The sequence below is a fragment of the Eschscholzia californica genome, unplaced genomic scaffold, assembly GCF_041429995.1.
Source record: "Eschscholzia californica isolate CP2 unplaced genomic scaffold, dmEscCali1.0.p SCAF_5, whole genome shotgun sequence".
NCBI lineage: Eukaryota > Viridiplantae > Streptophyta > Magnoliopsida > Ranunculales > Papaveraceae > Eschscholzia > Eschscholzia californica.
In genome coordinates this window covers 40,981,649-41,003,046 of record NW_028238472.1, presented here as the reverse complement: position 1 = coordinate 41,003,046, position 21,398 = coordinate 40,981,649, and the positions used below count along the sequence as shown (strand labels likewise).

The window sequence follows — 21,398 nt, the reverse complement described above, 5'->3', positions numbered from 1 at the left end:
GTAATCGTTGATGTATCAATATAATTAATGAATATAAGTATTTTATTAATTATTGTGTTTGCAAAAAAAAATTTTATTTAGGTATATAAATCCGCACCCCCTAAGTGAAAATCCTGGATCCGTCCCTGTTGGTTTGTATTGCGGTAGCAAAATGTAAAGGTGCAACCATGAAGCCGTATACTTTCTCTTTGGATTCTCATTAATATGGATCTAATTTTTCATGAAATGTCTTTTCCTTCTCTTGTGGATGCTTTAATAATATTTAAGGGGCGTTCTTCTCTCTAAATAACCGTTTTTCTAGAGATAGAAAACAGTAAAGTTCATCGTTTTCTCCGGCGAAGGGTTGTCCCTTCGCCAGAATCTCTATTCCTTTCCTTCTACGAGTGTGTTATTTTCATTTCTTGCCCTAATTTAACATCTATTATCATCCCAGTAGAGTTTTTGGAGTATAGCAGAGTGCTATAACTGTAGAAATGAGACGAAAATGTTGGTATGCGAAGAAGATCAGATTCACACAAATCATCATCCGACAAACCATTTTCAATTTTCATTGAAGGAGGAGGAAGTGGGTAAAGGTGGTGGTTTCTTAAGGTGATCTGTTTATCCATGAAGACTGATGTTTCGTCTAATGATGAAGATCAACGATTTGGTAGTTCTTCATGAATAGTATGGCACCACGATTCGTCCATGAAGATCGACGATTCCTTGTTTAAACAATTGTGAAAAATATAACAATTAGGCATCTAACTATCAATCTATAGTCCACGATCCAACCTATTGCAAGTGCAAGAAAGAAGAGTTCGTGATTGTTTTTACAAAATTCAGTCTGACAGACTCGCACGATCTCCATTTCTCTACTTGGTATTTCTACTTATGTTTTAGTACAATCAAAATTTATGACCTTTAGGGTCTTTTCATTCGCGATCTTGATGATCTTTTCATTTTATGACCTTTATGGTCTTTTCATTTAGTTTTTATCTTGTTGTACTCCTTTCCCTTCATGAGGTACTATACATTTGGAAGTTCTGTATTGTACTTCACTTATGTAATTCTCATGTTGTACTCAGAGGAGTTACAAATCTCAACCATGTAATGCTCTGGATTGATTTCCAACTTATGAATGAAATTTTGTTTGAACTCAACGTTTGTAGCTGCCAATACAAACTCCCCATACTTGTTTTTACACACAACCACCAATCTGTTCTTCCTTGCGAAAATGTTGCATCGAAGTTGATCTTCAATTTCCCTCTCTTAGGTGAAGTTCAAACCGTGATCCCATGTTCTTCATTACTTCTTACCGACGTCGATGGATTCATAAATGTACCATGAAAATCCAGCTGGATAGCCGAAGCTTCATGGACAATCTTATAACAACTCGGTTTCCTCCCTTAAAGACATCTGCTCCTAGCTTTCCACATGAACCAAGCCACATAAAATCAGAGAGTAACACTGTATTCATCTTCTTCTTGTATCCAACGAGAAATTAACTTATTGAATGGTTCATCTCCATTTACCCGTAGTCCCAAGGGGGAACATAACCGAAGTTCCCTCGCCACTTTACAAGTCCTAAACAAATGATCAAGATCCTCATTTTCTTCATTAAACATAGAACACAGACGTGAAGCTGGTTCAATATATTTGAGAACCTTGATTATTGTTGGAAGTGCATCATGAAGAATTCTCGTGAGAAAGTATTTCACCCGGGGAGCTAACTTAAATTTAGTCCACACCTTTTTCCAGAAAAAACTAAGAGGGAGCTCAATAGTATATGAAGTGGAAGGTTTGGTAGAAAACTCCCCCTTAGTCGTATGCACCCAAATTAATTTATTTTCTTCACTTGAATTTCCAATCAATAGTTGCAGTAGCATGAGCCGAAATCTCATCGAAAAGTCTCTTAATCTAGTCTGGACGCCAAGTGCCATCTATAATAAGGTCACTCACCAAGAATAGGTTTGGGATGTCTTCCAGCTCATCTTTCTTCACCGGTCTGAAGCCATATAAAGTAGGTATTCATGGGTCCTCCCAAATTCTAATACATTTACCATCAACCATCGAGAAGCATGCCCCTTTTTTTATAAATTTTCTCATCTCTAACATACTTCTCCGTGTATTGGTTGAAGTTATTTCCCCTTCATAGCTCCAAAAATCTGCATTCTTTAAGTATTTGGTCTTCAACAATCTAACCCACAAAGAATTAGGTTCGGTAATAAATCTCCGTGTCAACTTCCACACCAAAGATTTGTTTACTATTCCCATATCTCTAATGCCTAACCCACCATTTTTTTTATTCTCCTGTAATTTCCTCCAATTAATATAATGCATCTTCGATTTATCCATGCTATGCCCGCACCAAAAATTTCTCCGACTTCTTTCTATCTTCTCTGTAACACCTTTAGGAACTATATTAGTTGATAGGAAATAAATAGGTATTGAAGATAATTCACTTTTAAGTAATATAGTTCTTCTCGCATGTGATAGTGAACTTCTTTTCCATCTCTAAGTTTCTTCTCCATCTTGTTAACTATAAATCATAAGATGTCAATTTGTGTTTAGGCTTCAATAAGTAGTTACCCAAAAACACATAATCTTCCTTCATCTCCTTGACCCCTACAATATTTAAAATAATCTCTCTTCTTGTTGGATCACAATTCGAGCAATGCTTGGTAGATGACTTCATATAATTAATTAATTAATTGCCAAGAACAATTAGCATAAACCTCGAGAATATTCAATTCCCTCACATTCTCTTCTCAAACTTTTCCGAAAAAAATAAATCATCCGCAAACATCAGATGACATACACTCGGAGCGTATCTATTTAGTTTAAGCCCATTATAGATTCCATGAGTTTGTGCTTGAAATACCAGTTTTGAGAGAACCTCTGAACATAGAATAAAAAGATAAGGACTAAGTGGGCAACCTTGGCAGAGCCCCCTTTTACTGAAAAAATTACCTTTCAGTCTACCATTCAGTAAAATAGAAAACGAGGTTGTAGTCACACAATTGATTATAATAAGTGTGAATTTGCAATAATTCCAAATCTTCGGAGAACTTCACTCAAAAAATTTCAGTCATTTCTATCATAGGCTTTTGTCATATCCACTTTTTTTTTGTTGAGATTTGTCATATCAACTTTAAGAGCAAAAGAACCATCCTTAGCCGTAGTATGGGTCATTGAATGAAATACTTTCTGAACAACAATAATATTATCTGCAAACTGCCTGCCCGGAAAAAACTCATTTTGCACCTTGAAATCACCTTCTCAATAATTGGTCTCAATCGATTCGTTATAATTTTGTAATAACTCGATAAAAAACATTACAAAGGGAAATCCGCATATAATCTCCAGGTTTTTTTGGGATCTGCAATTCAGGGATCAAAGCAATATAAGTGTCATTGAGCTTTGTTAGAATCTCACTTGTTTCAAAAAAAATCGGATCTTGAATTGCGACTTCATCTCCAATAATCGACCAACATAAAGCCCACCTCATCTCCCCCTTTCGTCACCTCTCTCTTCAACTTCATCTTATGTTCATCGATCGCTCTAAAGATTGTCATTGGCACTTCATCTTATGTTCATCTTCACGCCGATCGCTCTAGAGATTGTCATTGGCACTTCATCTTATGTTCATCTTCACACCACTTCATCTTATGTTCATCTTCACACCGATCGCTCTAGCCATTGTCATTGGCAGTAACCTTCATTAGAAAAAGGAATTCCTATCATAGCACCACCTCAAACCAGCAGTTCCGCTGTGTGGACAACCGTGAAAATATCCTTCGCCATAGAGAGAAGAAAGGAAAAGGAGGGAGGATAGTTGGACGCAGGGGCAGCAAAAAAAAATAACTTTTTTCAACTCTCGCCTACAAAGGCAGTCAGCCAGTTACCCTTCCCCGCTACTGTCATAAACAGGATAAGAGGGGGATGGGAGCATCCTAAATTTTCCCACCCTAATCCTGGTCGCCCCAGAGATTCTTGTAGAAGCTGACCACACACAAGCCTAAAAGTGGTGTCGAATATGCAACAAGTGAAAATGGCTTGATAAGGGCATCAGTAGTAAACAAATTGCAACAAATGCTAGTAAACTGGAAACAAGAATCTAGCAAAACTTAGAAGTATATGTTAAAGGAGTTACAGCATTTGCCTAATTCATCAAACCAAAGAAATAAATTCATACCCTCTTCTGTCATTTTTTTCTCTCACCTCAACAGTGATTTCTAGCAAAACCAGTACTTAATCCAACCCAAGATTTCAAAACATCTTACAAGCTAATCTTGTTTTTTTTTTCTTTGGGGGTAAAGCAAACATCATTTACTTGATACTCAAGCTACTGCTACAATTGGAACTCCAACATCAATATCAGTGGCTACTGGTGTTGGCCTGATATATTCTTCCTCATCCTTGGGATGGTGGATGGTAACCAAATCTGGCAATGGAGTCATTGGTCCTTGCTTACCCTTAGGATCCCAGTCCAACATTATCTTCACCTTGATACCCAAAACACCCTGCATTTCAAGAAAATACAAATCCAAATTAACAAATTTACTAGGATTTTTTTTTAAAACAACATAACTTCGATTCAAATTTACTAGGAATTGGAACCAAGAACCATACAGATAAGAGTAACCTCTATATCGATGTTCTTTCACCCTTTATTTTACATTGTTTTTGAGTTTTAGAGGCATGCATCTTAAGTAGATGGGGTCGACTGATCCATCCAAGTAACTCCAGGATCAGATTGGGGATCGAGGGGTTGCCAGATTCAATTCCAGGTCAAACTTCGACTTAGTTGATGTGTTAACTTCAATGGATGGAGTTCAATTTGAATTCTTAAGAGTAGTATTTATGGCATATGCATGAAACCCGTCTATATATGTGAGTGCGTGTGTTGATGGGGGCAAGAGCTGGTTAAGGCCAAACAGAAACTCGACCAGTTTACTCGCCTAGGATCAGGAACCAGCCTTTGACCAAAGCTAAGCCAATCACCACAAGTACTTGAAACAAATATTCATAAAATATTGGTAATGAGCTTTGGAGGATCCCAAAGGTCATTTCGCAAGGGTGTACGTTTGTAAATGTAGCATTGCGGCGCTAAGAATCATTCGGAACCCACAACAGAGAGTCGGGAAGAGGACAAAGAAAAGAAAAGCAACTCAACTATTCTTAGTGAAGAGAACTTACTTGTCGGAGAAGAACGTGTCTCACAGCTGAGTCAATGTACTCGTTGACAGGTTGACCAGATGAGATCATGTACCCATCCTTGAACTTCATTGACTTTGCACGCTGAGCCCTGAGCTTTCCGCTTACAATCACCTGTTTTCCGATGGAAACTCAGATTTAGAGTCAATCCAAGATGATTACCATTAAAAAAAGAGACGGGCAAAAGAAATAGAGTTAGTGATCAGACCTCACAACCCTTTGCACCACTTTCCATGACAAATCTCAAGACACCATAGCATGCCCTAAGAAGAAAAGTTGGAAAAATATAGTTAGTATCTTTCAAAAATGGACATCGATATTATTAGTTTCAAGTGACAAAAGTTCAACCCAGAGAAAAAAAATCAAACTATGACACAATAAAATGTAGTAGCAAAAATATTTGTGGATGTTCCCATTGAGATAATTATCTCTGCAGAAGAGAATGTCGAAAGATATTCCAAACTCCATGAACTATTGAACAGTTTAAGGAGCCTAACTAACTTCGTGTAAAATCAATATACGCACTGATTTTGGGTACCAGAGCCCATTAAGCTTAGGCAAGATATAATCATAATCAATGCTAATACAAAATGAAAAAGAATGTCATTGTTTCTAGTTGTATAATCATCATCAACGCTGGTACCAAAATTGGTATCAGAGCCCAGCTTGGACAAGCATCATTCGTCATTGTTGTCATCTTGCGACACAAAGTTGGTACCAAAATAACCTGTTTGCATTTATAGATGACAAACTTCGATGGTATGAAAATCGTATTCGAGAAAAATGTGGCTAGCCCAAGCTAAGAACATGAAAAGGTGTATTCATGGTAATACCAACTTGGACAAGCATCATTCGTCATTGTTGTCATCTTCCGACACAAAGTTGGTACCAAAATAACCTATTTGCTTTTATAGATGACAAACTTCGATGGTATGAAAATCGTATTCGAGAAAAATGTGGCTAGCCCGAGCTAAGAACATGAAAAGGTGAATTCATGGTAATACCAGCTTGGACAAGCATTATTCGTCACTGTTGTCATCTTCCGACACAAAGTTGGTACCAAAACAACCTATTTGCTTTTATAGATGACAAACTTCAATTGTATGAAAATTGTATTCGAGAAAAATGTGGCTAGCCCAAGCTAAGATCATGAAAAGGTGTATTCATGGCAATACCAGTTTCGACAAGCATCATTCGTCATTGTTGTCATCTTCCGACACAAAATTGGTACCAAAATAGCCTATTTGCTTTTATAGATGACAAACTTCGATGGTATGAAAATTGTATTTGAGAAAAATGTGGCTAGCCCAAGCTAAGAACATGAAAAGGTCTATTCATGGTAATACCAGCTTGGACAAGCATTATTCGTCACTGTTGTCATCTTCCGACACAAAGTTGGTACCAAAATAACCTATTTGCTTTTATAGATGACAAACTTCGATGTATTTGAAAGTAAAGATGTCCACGAATATGCACATAAATTCATGAACTAAAAACAGAAAAACACCAAAACTGGAAATGACAATCGATTTTACTACTACATGAGCATCACAATAGAACCCAATTTGGTATAGCCTAAAATCTAGAGATTTCAATACCAAATGTGCAAATTACCATAACATATAGCAACTTGGTAATCAAGTAAGAACACCAAAAATGTGTGTGAATCGTGCAAATGACGCAAATGAATATTATCAAAACCAATACAGATTAAAGGAAAGTAATTATAGAAATCAAATTGAACAAACAAAAATCGAGAAGTAATAATCAAATACCAACCTACGTACAGCAAGACCTCCAAGAAGCTTGTATCGAAGAGATTCAGCTTGAGCAATGGCACAAAGTCCTCTGTTATTGACTTTCTCAGCATAAAGCTCAACACTGTTCTCAGGGAACTTAAACCTTTTCTGTACAACAGAAGTTAGTTCCCTAATTCTCCTACCCTTCTCACCTAAACAAAATCAACCAAAGAAATAACATACACCAAATCAAAATGAAACCCTAATCACAGATCTGGACTCAAAACTAGTAGTATCATCAAATGTTAAAATGGATATATAGGGAGAGATTTACCAAGAACATTTTGAGTGCGAGTAGCCCTGATGATGATCTCAGTACGCATAGGAGTAACCCTAACTTCAACACCTGAGTAACCATCTTCAGCAAGTTCTCTGGTTAAAACCTCGTTAAGCTCAGCGAAGAAAACGCCATCAGCGACGAACTGTAATAAGGAAGACAATCAGAACAGTTTGATTATAAGCACCATGAAAGCAGTACAGAGAGAGAGAAAGTAGAGAAAGAGGCATTAATGGAATCACCTTTCGCTTTTTGCTCATCTGGGTAGCCATGATTTTTTGCAGAAATCAAGAAGAAACTGTAGGAATCGATCTAGGCAGTTTTCCTCTGTAAAACCCTAATCTGTGAAAGAGAGTTTGGAGGCAGAAATGGTTGGCTTTAAGAGGAAGACGAGGATTCATAGATCCAACGATCATAAATTGGTTTTGAATTTTGACGGACGAGATTATCTACTCTACTTTCTTTGAAAAACCCTAACTTCAGCAGCTCAAATGACCCAAGTAACCTAGCCAAAATACCCAAATTCCTTCTTAAAAGTGCAGCAATGGCTAACCACTGATAGTTCAAGTGGTAAGACATATGCTCCTAAACCCTGGAGGTCCTAGGTTCAATTCACAACGGAGGTGAGATCAATGGTTTATTGAACTTGGATTATTAAGTTAGATGGATTTTTTGGGCCATTAGTTATCGTTGGCCTTGAAGCTAGTGGTTAAGTTGGCTTTAAGCTCGTTTATTTCATGGTTTAATTCGATAGTTATCGTGCTTATTTAGGTTTTTTAGGCCATTAGCTAATGTTGGGCTTGAGGCTAGTAGTTTAGCCCGTTTTTTTGGAGGTTTAATTCGGCGGTTATCTTGCTTATCCGACCAAGAGACCAAAGCTTAAAATCTTGATTACGTTTTTTGATTTACTCGGACACACCACCCGATGTGACCAACTTGTAGTTTTAACCACATTACCTTTTTGACACCCTAAATTGAAAATTCTCATTCATCAAGAGGACGAGACAAGTAGAAACAAGAAGAGTGGAGGGAGTGAAAAGAGGATAAAAAGGGTCTAGCTACAGGCGTCACACAAAATTGTTATTCGAGCCCCTCTCTACTCCTGCCCGCATGGATCTAGAAAAGGCGCCCCGAGTGCCTTTCCCACTAATCTGTCCTGATTTCTTCGTCTTCGTGTCTTCTTTCTTTTTGGCCGACAGAAGACTCAAAATTTAACAAAGCCAAAAAGGTGAAAAAAGGAAACCCGCCCAAGAAGGGAGAAGAAAAATAACAAAGCAATGGAATGAAAATAAAAGATAACAAAGAAAGGAAACCAGACGGAGTAGAGAAATAAAAAGATAACAAAACAAGAAGGGAGAAGAATGATTACAAACTAATGGAATGAGATAAAAGATAACAAAGAAAGGAAATCCAATCCGAGAAGGGAGATAAAAGATAACAAAACAAGAAGGGAGAAGAAAGATAACAAAGCAAAATCGAAGAATTGGGAAGATAACAAAGAAAGGAAACCAACCCGAGATGGGAGAAGAAAGATAACAGGCTCGCAAGTACTCTCAGACTCGAACTAGTCCAAGAGCCAAAGCAAGGTCTTGGGCTGTCCTTAAGCAAGGTCTTAGACTTGCTAGTCAATCTGCGACCTCCCAGACTAGCCAGTTTGTGACCTTGCGGACTGGTTCGAGCCTGGGACTTCGTTTTGGCTCTTTGACTAGTCATTCCAAAAAGGGCATCTACATATGTCAGAGGCCAAACGACATTGACTAGAGTCAATTCCTTTTTGGGATGCGAGCAACAATTTCAAGGGGCGCTCGGTCTGAGTAAAATTTCAACCAAAAGAAGAAAAACACAGGGGTCGTGGACACCTACTATGTACAATAAAGAAGGGGTCAAATGGGAGGTCCATTTAGGGGGCTAGTCAAGAAGCTCCATTGTTTAGAAATAGGATACTACCTTTCTTGCCACACAAATTCTACATGGATGGACTTTTAGTTTTTTTTTTTTGTTACAAGCATGGACTTTTAGTTGCAACCCTGTGTGGCACATGATCAAGGGTTTGTGCCTTGTGGGATGATTTTAGGTTTTATATTGCCTTGAGATTTGGGAAAGCAGTTGATCCAGAGTACATACTTTTGTCACCAAAGGATGTAGAGCACTACTTTTATTGCCATACTTTTGGAAGGACAAAATCATGCAGATTATGCCCAATTAGGGTCATGAACCTTGTGGAAACTCACAAATTGACATGAAGATGTTGTGTTTTTATGTGTACACTATGCCTAATTGTGCTATAAAAATGGATACCAAGAATGAGTTCTTCATTGTGCTTTCATTTTTATTGTAAAGAGTTAGGATGTATTGAAGATGAGAATTGGATGAAACCAAACCCTTTTGTTCCCGTTTCTAGCTTCTAGGGTCTGGTTTCCTCCAATATCTCACCTTCACTTCAATCGAACTGTCAAAACTCAAAACTTTACCTCCTGCCATTAATCGGAAAACTGAGACAGATTTTCTCCAATAACTCTCTAAGCTACGATTTACATCATTGGTGTTGAAAGTAAGAATTGGATGAAACTGAACCATTTTTTTCATCTTACTCAGTCATGGAAGGTTCAATTTCCTCCAATATCTCACCTTCAGCCATTGTACCACCCACCTGCATAATTTATCAGAAACACAGACAAGGTATAAACTTATGAAGGGTCATTTTTACTTTTCGATATTTCTACCTTGCTGACAGGGAATTCAAATTATTGGTGGTGTCGTATTTTCATCACTGTCTAAGTTTGACTTGTCAGGATGAAATGGACTCCAAATCAGCCATTTAGACAACTGACACACCACGAGTCCAACAAACAAAAACATTCTGGAATCCGACTCTTAGTCAATTTAGACCCCGAGTCAGAGAAAATGAAGAGTACCTTAACTTCAACAGTTTAGCTTTCACAGAACAAGCAACCAAATCCTACTAAACTCATTTTGTTATTCCAACAAAATTGTCCGAGTTCAATCACAAAAGATGACTCAACTAGATTTATTCATAGGTATTATTACCTTATCTTGATCAACAATAGATGATAGATTACCGAATTGATATCAGAAATCTGAATGATATATGCATACTAAACTTGAATGGGTTAGAGGAGTTCTACAGAGAGGGCATTCGGGTTTTTCGTTGCACCACTCCATAATGCAATTCCTGAAATATTAATATGTTGAATAATGAGTGAAAGATTAAAAAGTACGGACTTGTGACAGCAACGATGGAGGTTTTTGTCAAGGAGGAGAGAGACATACCAGCAGAATACGTGACCACATGGTGTGGCGGTAGGGTGTTGACGAGTACTCAGGCATAAGGTGCATTTGCTGATCCCTCCGGTTGCTTGGGACTGAAAGTAAAATATTACAATATTAGGGCATTTTCAAAGTTTTCTACATTATGCAGGATACCTCTTCAAAATACAGATGAAGTTTGGTCGAACAGGACCATGTGTGTGTGTGTGTGCGTCTCTATTTAAGCGCGTCTATTTAAGTATGTGTCTAGTTAAGCGCGTCTATTTAGTGTGTGTCTGTGTGTGTGTGTGTGTGTGTGTGTGTGTGTGAGAGAGAGAGAGAGAGAGAGAGAGAGAGAGAGAGAGAGAGAGAGCTGAGGTCTTTCGGACACGTAAAGTCAATCCAGGGAAAGAGAGTAAGATCACATTTTGGGAGGACCGTTTGTGCCACGAAGAACCTCTAAAGGGTCGTACCTGGGCTTCTATTAATATCCATGGGAAAAGATGTACAAAATTCACGGGTCGATGGGATGCAGATGGAATATGCGTTTGAGAAGGGTATGAATGTAACGCCCCAAGCCTTAGCAGTTGCCGATATTGTCCCCGCTTTAACCACCCAGGCCAAAGCCCACACGGGTACGGGGTTTTGTCCTTGGCGAAGGCACCACAAGCCCACCCAAAAGGCCTCGGTGGTTAAAGCGGGGACAATATCGGCAACTGCTAAGGCTTGGGGCGTTACAAAGTGGTATCAGAGCCGAGGACGGCTCTTCGCTGAGGGTGGGGGATTGTAATAGTCCCACATTGCTCACAAGAGTGTCCAGAGACTGGGCTATATGTGTAAGCTCAAGCTTAGTAAGTACCGAGGCCTTTTGGGTGGGCTTGTGGTGCCTTCGCCAAGGACAAAACCCCGTACCCGTGTGGGCTTTGGCCTGGGTGGTTAAAGCGGGGACAATATCGGCAACTGCTAAGGCTTGGGGCGTTACAATGAATGACTACGAAGTGAAGGACATGAAAACCCCGTGATATTCCTAGTCATTCAGGGTCGGACAATAGAATATGGACCTCGGAAAGGCAAATAATTAAAACGATAACATAAAAAACTGTACCTCCGCAATAGACATGGAGTCTGACGCCTTATCAAGATTTGTATCAGAAGTAATGAGACTGCCTTCTTCATTCAAAACAGGCAAACCTCGAGCTGTGAACCCAGGAATGCAGGAGATTAGTTACTTGATTGCATAAACATAATCCAACTAATAAGTTATGATCAAGAGCATTCCTGCTCGAAAAAATAAGATGAATTTTGATTCTTAATTGATTTGAAACAATGAAAACTAACCATGCTACTTTCTTGTAGTTTTTATTTCAAAAAATAAATATACTGACTAGAGAGAGTTCATGGTCTGGAAAGAACCGATGCCATTAATCAATTTTAAATGAATTTTGAAGCCAACATCAGTAAAATAGGTTTTGCTTCCTGATGCCTCCAGGAAGCCATGAGGACATGCTCAAATTGAGAAACAAACGATATGAATGTGAAAGGACGGGGAGGCGAGTTCAGATAGATGACCTCCTGATGACCGGTGGGTACCGAGAGATGTCTGGTGAACTGAACTTGCAATTGAAGATAGATTACTGCGTCGAAGACCTTCAGCGGTAATGATACATAACTGGATTAAGAGGAATACTCCAAGTATTTGATATCTGTTTCAAGACCCAAATATAGGCGCTATTAGTATACGAACTTCTTTTGATCAAGAGAAAGAATTTCTATCCATAAACGTTAGATTTACAAGTATATGGACCCTACTGGAAGACCATAGAAAGAACCTACAAGGCTACAATCATTACATTGTTGCAAAACTAGCATCCAAGTTTGTTGTGAAATCCTTATAAGAAATTGGATGCTTTTGAAACTTCTAAAACAAAGGAGAAATCGGACCACTAATCATGCTCGAAGGAGTTATAGATTGCAGAGTTGGAAAACTTAACAAGAGCTATCACATAAGCTAACCACTAGTCTCGGGTTAACACTAAAAATTTCACTTACTAAAATTCTAGGAGGCAGATAGTTGTCAAGTTTATATTTTTGTCTATCCTCGTAACATCGTATTTAATACCTAATAAGGTAAGATGTCACCAACCAACTGACAATTCTCAAAAATCTACAAAATGCACCTCCTAAAGGCACACACCAAATTCTATGCACGAGTACTGTCCTTAGCTTTTCTTTGCATTTTGACCATGATAATTTTATTGAAATGCCAAAAGGTAAAAAATGTACTGGTCCTCAATAATAAGAAGCATAAAACAATCTAATGGATTCCATGCAGCACCACTTGAGGAACACGAGATCTCAACATCATCCTCTGTTAATGAATGTAACTACCCACTGTCTTTTACATATCAGGGAAATGTGCAGCAGCTGTTGATATTGCTCATTCAACCAGTTAATTTGAACACTTATATAACATCAATAATTTAAATGATTAATATAAAAATTAATAGCTATATACCTAGGACGTTGATTCAGTGGCTTCCCGACGAATACATAACGAATTCCAGCAGCGCGCTTTGATATATGATAATACAGACCTGTATCGTATAGATACATCATAAGATCTTTGCACTCTTTAGTCTTTAGGTGTATAAATGAAAAAAGTTAACAACCAATGGTGCCTATGCTTGAGTTATACATAACGATGTTATTTGGGTTCTATCTGCCTAGGTCCCTAAATCTTAACACAGCGTACCCTCCACAACCAATTTGAACAAATAATTTTAATTAAGACTAGCAATGAGAACCTAAGAGTTTTAAGATAAAACCCATTTGGACTCCGAAAATATTCCACAGGCCGTTGGGCCCATTTACCAGAATTTCTTCCATATCGATTCATAAGAACTTCTGGTATAAGATATGAACTTCAAACCAAGTAATCACCTTCGAAGTAAAACAACATGAGGTTTGCACGGAAAAGCAATTGTAAGATCTCACGGGCAAATGGAAGTACCTAAGCAGAGACAACATAGAGAAGTTAGCTGAAAGACAGAAAATTTGATAAATACAACCAGCCAATGCCTGACAAAGAACTATGAATTCAAGTAGTTAGAAAAAAATCCGTTATAACCAAACCCTATCTACCTATCAGTTGCCTAGTGTAAGATAGGAACTAATAAAGTGAAGTTCTCAGTAAGCACTGAAAATTATACAACGTACAGTTGGCCATTTCTGAGCTGCAGATAACCATAATCTATAAAACTTTGTTCTCGTCCTCGATATTAGTGTAGATGCTTCTCTTGTAGACGAAGTTGAGGTCTCAATACTAACAGTGGATTGAACTTGATTCCTTCCATTGTCGCCATACAGCTCATCAAACTGGGAATCAGCAATCATCATTCCTCGAGCAGCCATTCTAGAACTGTCAATGGAAGAGATTTTAGTTTTTCTTACCATGAAGAAAATTACTAGTTTATTCGAAGTTTTAAACAGCGAAGTCGAGATACATAACCAGAATAAATAATGAAGTTGCTTTAAACTACTGTGTTTGAATGAGTGCAACAGGCTCCATCTCTTATATCTAGGGAGTTTTTTTGGACTTTCCCCCTACAAGCCTAAGAGTACGACTATAACAACACGCTAGAATAGGAGAATTGGACTAGTATAAAAAAAAACGAAAACACTGCCACCTATCTCTGGTGTCTGCTGATGAATCTTTTACCACTGCTCTTTAATATACCTTTAGAGCAAAGAGAAGAACAAAACAAAGAGTAATAACCTGATTCTTTCTGCAAGATAAGGAATTGCAGTCTGGTATACAATGTACAGAGCACGCCTAGCCGGTGTGGGAGGAAGCCCATAAGGACGTGCAACCTGCAAATTTGGATTAGGATAAGTGAGTACAAAAATTACTGGTACAATGACATTGAAATAAAACCCTTAGGTATAATCCGAAACGTAGTCCATGGAACTACAAGATAATCCGGCAACTATGATGTTACCATACAATCTATTGTTTACTCCATAGACAACTCAACTGAAAGAGCTAACAGTGACTACACTTACATAACATATACTAATACATTTTAAGTGTGATAGTAATATTCACCTCTTTTTTACCAAGAAATCAAAAAATGTTAGTCCTAGACCTATGAATGAAAAGTAAAGTAGAACAGAAGGAGAGGCAATTTTTCTTCATTTAATTGAGGTTTCCTTCTTTCATTTGGGTTTAAGCATGTTAACCCATGGTGCCAAGCTTTAATACTGAGCATCAAAGAATGCAGAACACTGACCTGAGTAATGTCACAATATTCTTCTCCCAGTGTTTGCTGCCCCGAACCTGTTGTCAAAACATAGTAAAGCATCTGGCCCAGTAATTTTGTCTGCAAAATCAAGCAGCACATTAAAAATATATCTTATGAAAATTTATAGCTGGGTGTAGGAAAGCTAACAAACGCTAAAGAATCCCAAGTACAGAAAAGGTTTGAGCTCTAACCTCACTTTGATAAGCTACTGCAATTCGTGTACCTGTGAGTAAAAACTGGAAAAGATCAGCAGGACTTAGGCTTATATCCTACAAGTAGTGATATATACAAGAGAAGGAGATAATCCGAACACCGAAAATTGGCACAAAGAAATTTAGAAAAAAGATAACCTGGGAAGTCAATTGAACTCTATATCCACTTAAAATACAGTTTCTAACCCATCATTTTTTCCCAAATGATCTACAAAACCTAGAAAATATTCCTCCTATCTAGTCTAAACAACAAAATTATTCATTTTTAAACGTTAGGCCAAAATTGAGCATGAAAATAAACAATTAACCCAGAATTGACCAAGTAAGGAGCTTTTCTTCAGTTGATTACCAATCTAATTATCACTACTACTCTAAATCAGCTAAAACCCCTTAGGGAACACAGTACAGTAAATTATTACGAAAACCCCTAATTTTTCAGCTCATATGTTTATTACAAATACAAATTATTTGATCTACAAATATTCAATTCAAAACTCACCTAGAATAACAAATTTTAATGAGTAAAGAGTAAACCCTAACCGAATAAATGACGAAATGCGTCACGGCAGGAATCGTAAACATAAGAAGCATATTGATCGTCTTTCTCGGCAGCTCTCATGATCTCCGGTTGAGCCGCCAGTGGGAACCGTCTCCTCTCCCCCGTCCTAGAGGTTGATGCAGCGGTGGTGGTCGGAGCTGTCGCCTCTCCACCACCACCACCGCCATTATCGTTAACCATCACTGTTATTACCAACTCAGTTTTCTACTATGGAAAGATTTCCAGTGAAATTCCCGCCAAAAGAGTGTTTCACCGGATACCTCACTCACCCAATGGATTTTCAGACTCAAATGGAGAGATAAGAACCGTTTTTCTTTTTGAGAGAGACAGAGAAAAAAAATGTATACGGGAGAAGGAAAAAAGGGCGCCCCTGAAGGCACTCGGTTTTGTGTAACAACCGTGATACACATTCCCGCAGGAAACCCGGCCGAAACCCGGCGGGACCGGGTTGTTTCGGGATGAGGATCATTTTCTTTTGTCAACCGTGATACACATCCCGGCACGAAACCTGGCAGGGTGACGTGTTGGACTGTGATTTAGAGAGAGAAAGTAAAATACTAAAGAGTATTCGACTTTTCTAACAAGCACCCATTGATCTTCATATGTGACGCTTTCACACTTTGCTAGAGTTTTTTCTTGCCTGATTTTCTTTTGTTAAGGATCTTGCATGAAAATTGGTTGGTATGAATTCTAGTGGATTATATTCTAAATCATAAGAAAAAAGAAATTATATTTGGGTGGATATAAAGTGTCGATGTTCATTAATCTTAATCAACTCTATAAGTTGTCTGCTTGTAACACAAAGGTTGACTGTTTTTTTAGCAGCACCCAAGGAAAAAACACAGGAAATTGGATCGAAGACAATTTTAAACATTTTCTAAGTTAAAAAGATAAGTTATATTTTAGTATTTGTAGTTTGTTTGGTTAACAACTCAATATTTTTTGCAAAGTTGTTCCGTATTGCAAAGTTGTCGTAAGATGCAAAGTTGTCGTAAGATGCAAATTGCAAAAATGTCGCATGGCGTTTCACCAAAAAAAAAATTATAGGGAGTTTTGACCAAATTTTCTAAAAAGAAAAACACATTGGGAGTGTGTTCCATTGACCTTACTGGCTCGAAAGAGAATGAACCTATCTCACCCAGAAACAATGAACACTAATATTTACAAAGCAATTACGAACAACTTACAGAACATGACTCGAAAACCTAGTTAAAAAAGATAGGTTGATTTTTTATGTTTTTAAGCACCCATAACTTTTTAATATACTCTTCGAGTCCAAATTTCTAGAGAGGAAAATTATAAGGCCCAAAATTTGGGTCAAAATATCAAATGAAGCCCAACCCGGAATAATAATGCAAAAAAAACCCAAAAGTCGAAATTACAAAATATATTTGAAAATTTCTGAACAAAACACAGTTTGCTCTCAACAATTTTGTATTTGATCTCAACAATTTTGTAAATGTATGAACAAATTTGTTTTTGTTCACACATAATGAAGAACATAATTATGTATGTTGCCACAGTTTCAAAAGTGTTGTCAAAAGTTTAAAAATTGGGTTTTATTTACATTATTATTTCCGAGTGAGTTTTTTTTTTGTATTTGGGCCCAAATCTTGGACTTTTCTTACATAGTTTCAATTTTCTATTGCGCTTGCTTGTCAATGAAGATTAAGGCCCATAGTTTACCTATGAAATTACTTCTGACCATAAAATAATAAATTCTGGGAGTTTTGAAAAACTCGACGACAACTAAGAGAGAGAAGTCGACGGCTTTTTGAGTTGATTGACAAATAATATATCCAATTTAATCTTTTAATTTCTTTTATTTTAGTCCATAAGGTGATCTATAAATATTAAAATTTATTTTAGATAAAAATCAAAAAGCAAAATAATTTGTTTAGTAAATATCAGGGGCTAGAGATAGAGAGACAGGATAAGATAACTAGAAAAGTATGGTGGTGTTCAATTCAATATGGAGACATAAACTATGTGAGCCCTTGTGTGGTTACTCTCATTGTTCATTTCCTCATTGATGTGTCTATATGTCTCCTTGGAAAACTCTAGTCCTTTGTCTTAAATCTAAACTACTCCTTTGTTTTTTGAAAACTCAGTATATACATATACATATACATATATTTTACATAAGAGTTGCGTTTGGCAAGTTGATTACAAATGGATTCTGCTGTAATTCGTAGCCAATCGATAAAATAGTTATCTCATGTCGAATGGTTATATGAAAAACACGTTGGTCATCTGAACCTATAACATTATCGCATTTTTTTCCTACTCTTCCCTTTCTTTTGTTATTTTGCTTTAATCTATCGAAACAACTCTCTCACATAAACCAATTGTATGTACAAACGCCAATCATTTTTTTTCCTCCCACATTTTTGTTTTCTTTTTATCCTAAAACCTATCTGACAAGATTTTGCTAGCACTAATAAGTGAGAACAAAAGAATTGGTCAAAAAGTTCATCATCTTTTACTTAAGATTCTAGCTTTTCTTCTTTTTGAACAGTCCAAAGAAGAAATGGATTTATACCTGAAATTCTAATATGTGGGGTATGATTGAAAACTGGAAAAATAAATTTCAATCAAAACCCCACTAGTTTTATAGGTCTTTAAAGAAGGTATCAAATGAAGATCACCAAAAGCATAATCATGGAAAACTCCTAATTGGATATACTTTCTTACTTTGATTTTTTTTCTCTCTAGCAAAGTGAATTCAATTACAACAATGATGAATGATTCTCAACAAAAAAAAAAATTACAACAATGATCTACTACCTAAAAATGTGAGGTGACCATATCAGTTGTCGACCATATCCCATAGGTCGATTAAGATTTTCAATCTAGTGAAGAAATCTTATATGGTACTCGCCTACCTCGCTCCCTTGTCTACTGTATTAGAATAAGACGAAGATAATTTCGCCTGTTCACACTTCTCAAGGTGTGAAAATACGAAAAAACCCCTTGTTTTGTTTGTCACATAGCAGACTTACAAGGAAGTATGGTAGGTGAATTTTATCATTTTTCTTTTTCACTCTAACAAGTTTGGAAAATCTGAGTCGACCATATTAGCTATTGGGTTGGTTGGCAGGACAGATTTCCTCCTCATACATCATCACTATACGAGAAATGAATGAATTATGAATGACAATATGGATAGTTTCATTCAAAAGTACAGATGAAATCATCTTCTCATAACAATAGAATGATATAGAGATAAAAGTTATAACCCAAATCAGATCTCAACTTTTTTTGACAAAAAAGCAATAAGTTTTTTTTTTTATCATAATCAATGAATAATTCAACTAATCTAATAATGGGAAAAATCAAAAACACATTGAGGATAAAACATGCTTAATTTCCATTAAAACACACAGTTACATAGAATTACAACCCTATTATATCTATGAACTGTCGAAAAACCGAAAATCATAACATCTATTCTATCCCAAATACAGAAAACTAGAAGACTAGAAGAGCAACCATATCGAATAAATATTTTATTCTTACGATAATCGTTACTAAATCTCTAGTGATTAATCGATACGGATGGATTGTTCGATCAATTTGAGATACTACCCAGGTCTAATTCTCTTTTGTCCAGCTTTTCCATCTGATCTTAAAGTCTGAGCTGAATCTCCTTCTGATGAAACTTCCATTGATTTAGTGAAAGAACTTGAAAGATCAGCATAAAGATCAACAACTTTTCTTATGTTGTTATTAAGTTCTCTAATCAAACCCACATTTCTACTTAAATTATCAGGGATCTTAGATTCATGATTTTGATTAATCTCATTAATCAGTAATCTATTTTGATCTAAGATATTTTGAACTTGAACAAAATTCTTCTGAAATGTTTGTAGAACTTTATTATCTATTTGTGTTCCATTTCCAAGGCCTGAAAATGAATCTCCTTCCATTTTCAGTCAATCAAGATCAGACCTGCATTTCAAAAAAACAGATCAAAATTCACAAATTAAAAAAAAAAATTCATCAACTTTTTTTTTTTTTTTAAATTCTTCTTTTAACTCCTACCCATAATCAATCTTATCTAATAGTACTACAAACTTTCATTTATGAAGAAAAGACAAGATCTAAAACAGAAATTATGACTACCCAAGTTCTAAATTTTTTTCTCCTCTTCAATAAGATCCATTCATTTTTAGATCAAAGATGAAGATTTATAAACAACAAACATAAAACCCTAATTTGAAATTAAGAATCTAAATACCCAAATTTAATTTTATTAAACAAGAACAAACAAAGTTTATAATCTAAAAATACCCAAATTCATTAAGAAAATATATATTTGGAAAAAGAGAAGAAGAATCTAAATACCCTTGTCTTACTTACCCATGACTGCAAATTCAAAGTAGAAGCTCAAAGAAACAAAAACAAAATGTTTCAGGACATAAGAAGAAAGAGAAAAAGAAGAATTTGAAAAGTAAGAGAGAGAGAAGAGAGAGAAGAGAGAGAGAGAGAGAGAGAATCAAAGGAAAGTTTCTTGTTTTGAAAACGATGTACTACTACTACTCAAAGGAGATCTCCTAGGGAAACCCAAAAAAGAATTAAAAAAAATAAAACAAAAACAAATCAAAAATCTTCAAAATAGATACCCAAATTGATAACAATTCTCAATAATAACACAAACCCATTATTTAATTCATCAAAAACTAATGATTTTTCTTTTACCCAAAGATTTTCTTACCTTGAAAATCTAGAACATTTGCTTCTCTTTCTCAGACTCTAAACAGAAAAACCTAGATTGAAGATAGATAGATAGATAGATAGAGAGAGAAAGAAACTAATTTTGTTTGTTCTTTCTCCTCTAGATTAAGCCTAGAAACTCGCCAAATTATTAGAATCCCTTCTTCCTCAACCACTCTCAACCCTTGAAATCAGTTTTCTAATTATAGAGAGAGAAAAAAGGGTTATTAGAGAATAATTAGTAGATTTGATGGTTACCCATTTCTCTCTCTCTCTCTCTCTCTCTCTCTAAAAACTTTCTCTCACTACCATTTGTTGGAATTTTCTCTCTTAAGACAAGTCGCGTCTGGAGATCTTCAGTTTCGTTTGGACGGAGAAAAATATAAAAAAGGAAAAGTTGAAGAAAACATTTTTTCCATTTTTATAATCTGGATTTTCCTTAAACTTGTTTATATCCAGTTAATTACTTACACGTGTTCATTAGGTTCGGAAAATCTATAGGTTCGGAAACGAGGCTGAAGCTAATTCCGAACCTATCTTCCTGACGGTATCAAGTGGGATCCACTTTGTTTGTTTTACAGCCTATCCGATGTTTTTAATGCAATAAACCTATCGCACACTGTTCCACGAAGATATTCTTTGTTGGTTTACTACATTACCCTTTATAATTCTTCTTTATTACGGAAGAGCATCCATTCTTTTATATCCATTCTTGTTTGGCCCCTCAGTTTTTTTTTGAGAAATGGACAACGATCTACGTTAGTCGTTACTAGACATCGATACATCATGAAGATGTGCTAAGCACGATAACCGCCTAATTTAAACCATTACTAAAGAGGCCTAAAAACTCGATAACGTGAAAGAGGCCTAAAATACGACAAATTATTACATTATTTACTATATTTATTGTCTAAATTACATGTGGTAAATCTTGATGGCAAACTGCTTCCAGCAAGACTCGATCCCACGACCTCATGGGCTTACAAGGCCCAAAATGTGATCAAGAGACAGTGGCCCTGTTATAGTGATTTGTTTAAAAGTTAGGGTTGATTGCTCATATGGCGCCTT

General features: G+C 36.4%; 3 protein-coding genes across 5 annotated transcripts; all 3 read right to left on the bottom strand.

Moving 5' to 3' along the window:
• Positions 1 to 4,081: 4,081 nt before the first annotated feature.
• On the bottom strand, positions 4,082 to 10,468 carry LOC147539248 (small ribosomal subunit protein uS3x-like). Of its 2 annotated transcripts, none has more exons than XM_086639222.1 (7): positions 9,742 to 10,468; positions 7,518 to 9,657; positions 7,273 to 7,420; positions 6,979 to 7,150; positions 5,408 to 5,462; positions 5,182 to 5,313; positions 4,082 to 4,505 (listed from the first exon to the last, which is right to left on the bottom strand). In XM_086639222.1, the coding sequence occupies exons 2-7, from the start codon at positions 7,545 to 7,547 to the stop codon at positions 4,323 to 4,325; spliced, it is 720 nt and encodes a 239-aa protein (XP_086495348.1). In that variant the 5' UTR covers positions 7,548 to 9,657; positions 9,742 to 10,468; the 3' UTR covers positions 4,082 to 4,322. The 2 variants fall into 2 exon arrangements, with proteins under 2 accessions (XP_086495348.1, XP_086495349.1); XM_086639223.1 differs by having other exon boundaries at positions 7,518 to 7,780; positions 9,747 to 9,925.
• PEX10 (peroxin 10) lies at positions 10,233 to 16,256 on the bottom strand. Its single transcript, XM_086639221.1, has 11 exons — positions 15,596 to 16,256; positions 15,035 to 15,066; positions 14,832 to 14,921; positions 14,318 to 14,412; positions 13,759 to 13,960; positions 13,483 to 13,552; positions 13,058 to 13,136; positions 12,112 to 12,245; positions 11,648 to 11,739; positions 10,567 to 10,658; positions 10,233 to 10,468 (listed from the first exon to the last, which is right to left on the bottom strand). The coding sequence occupies exons 1-11, from the start codon at positions 15,792 to 15,794 to the stop codon at positions 10,366 to 10,368; spliced, it is 1,188 nt and encodes a 395-aa protein (XP_086495347.1). The 5' UTR covers positions 15,795 to 16,256; the 3' UTR covers positions 10,233 to 10,365.
• Positions 16,257 to 18,960: 2,704 nt separating this feature from the next.
• On the bottom strand, positions 18,961 to 20,475 carry ELF4-L3 (ELF4-like 3). Of its 2 annotated transcripts, none has more exons than XM_086643902.1 (2): positions 20,332 to 20,475; positions 18,961 to 19,565 (listed from the first exon to the last, which is right to left on the bottom strand). In XM_086643902.1, exon 2 carries the CDS (start codon positions 19,541 to 19,543, stop codon positions 19,199 to 19,201), a length of 345 nt encoding a protein of 114 aa, XP_086500028.1. In that variant the 5' UTR covers positions 19,544 to 19,565; positions 20,332 to 20,475; the 3' UTR covers positions 18,961 to 19,198. The 2 variants fall into 2 exon arrangements, with proteins under 2 accessions (XP_086500028.1, XP_086500029.1); XM_086643903.1 differs by lacking the exon at positions 20,332 to 20,475 and adding an exon at positions 19,977 to 20,096.
• Positions 20,476 to 21,398: the final 923 nt, after the last annotated feature.

Excerpts from the sequence above, each read along its gene's own strand:
- PEX10 (XM_086639221.1), bottom strand. The coding sequence starts at position 15,794 with ATGGTTAACGATAATGGCGGTGGTGGTGGTGGAGAGGCGACAGCTCCG. Across the intron at positions 13,961-14,317 it reads TATCTTGCAGAAAGAATCAG|TTCTAGAATGGCTGCTCGAG; the intron begins GTTATTACTCTT and ends TTCCATTGACAG. Across the intron at positions 13,137-13,482 it reads CATGTTGTTTTACTTCGAAG|GTCTGTATTATCATATATCA; the intron begins GTGATTACTTGG and ends TATACGATACAG.
- LOC147539248 (XM_086639222.1), bottom strand. The coding sequence starts at position 7,547 with ATGGCTACCCAGATGAGCAAAAAGCGAAAG. Across the intron at positions 5,314-5,407 it reads GTGGTGCAAAGGGTTGTGAG|GTGATTGTAAGCGGAAAGCT; the intron begins GTCTGATCACTA and ends ATCGGAAAACAG. Across the intron at positions 4,506-5,181 it reads GACACGTTCTTCTCCGACAA|GGTGTTTTGGGTATCAAGGT; the intron begins GTAAGTTCTCTT and ends CTTGAAATGCAG.
- ELF4-L3 (XM_086643902.1), bottom strand. The coding sequence starts at position 19,543 with ATGGAAGGAGATTCATTTTCAGGCCTTGGAAATGGAACACAAATAGAT.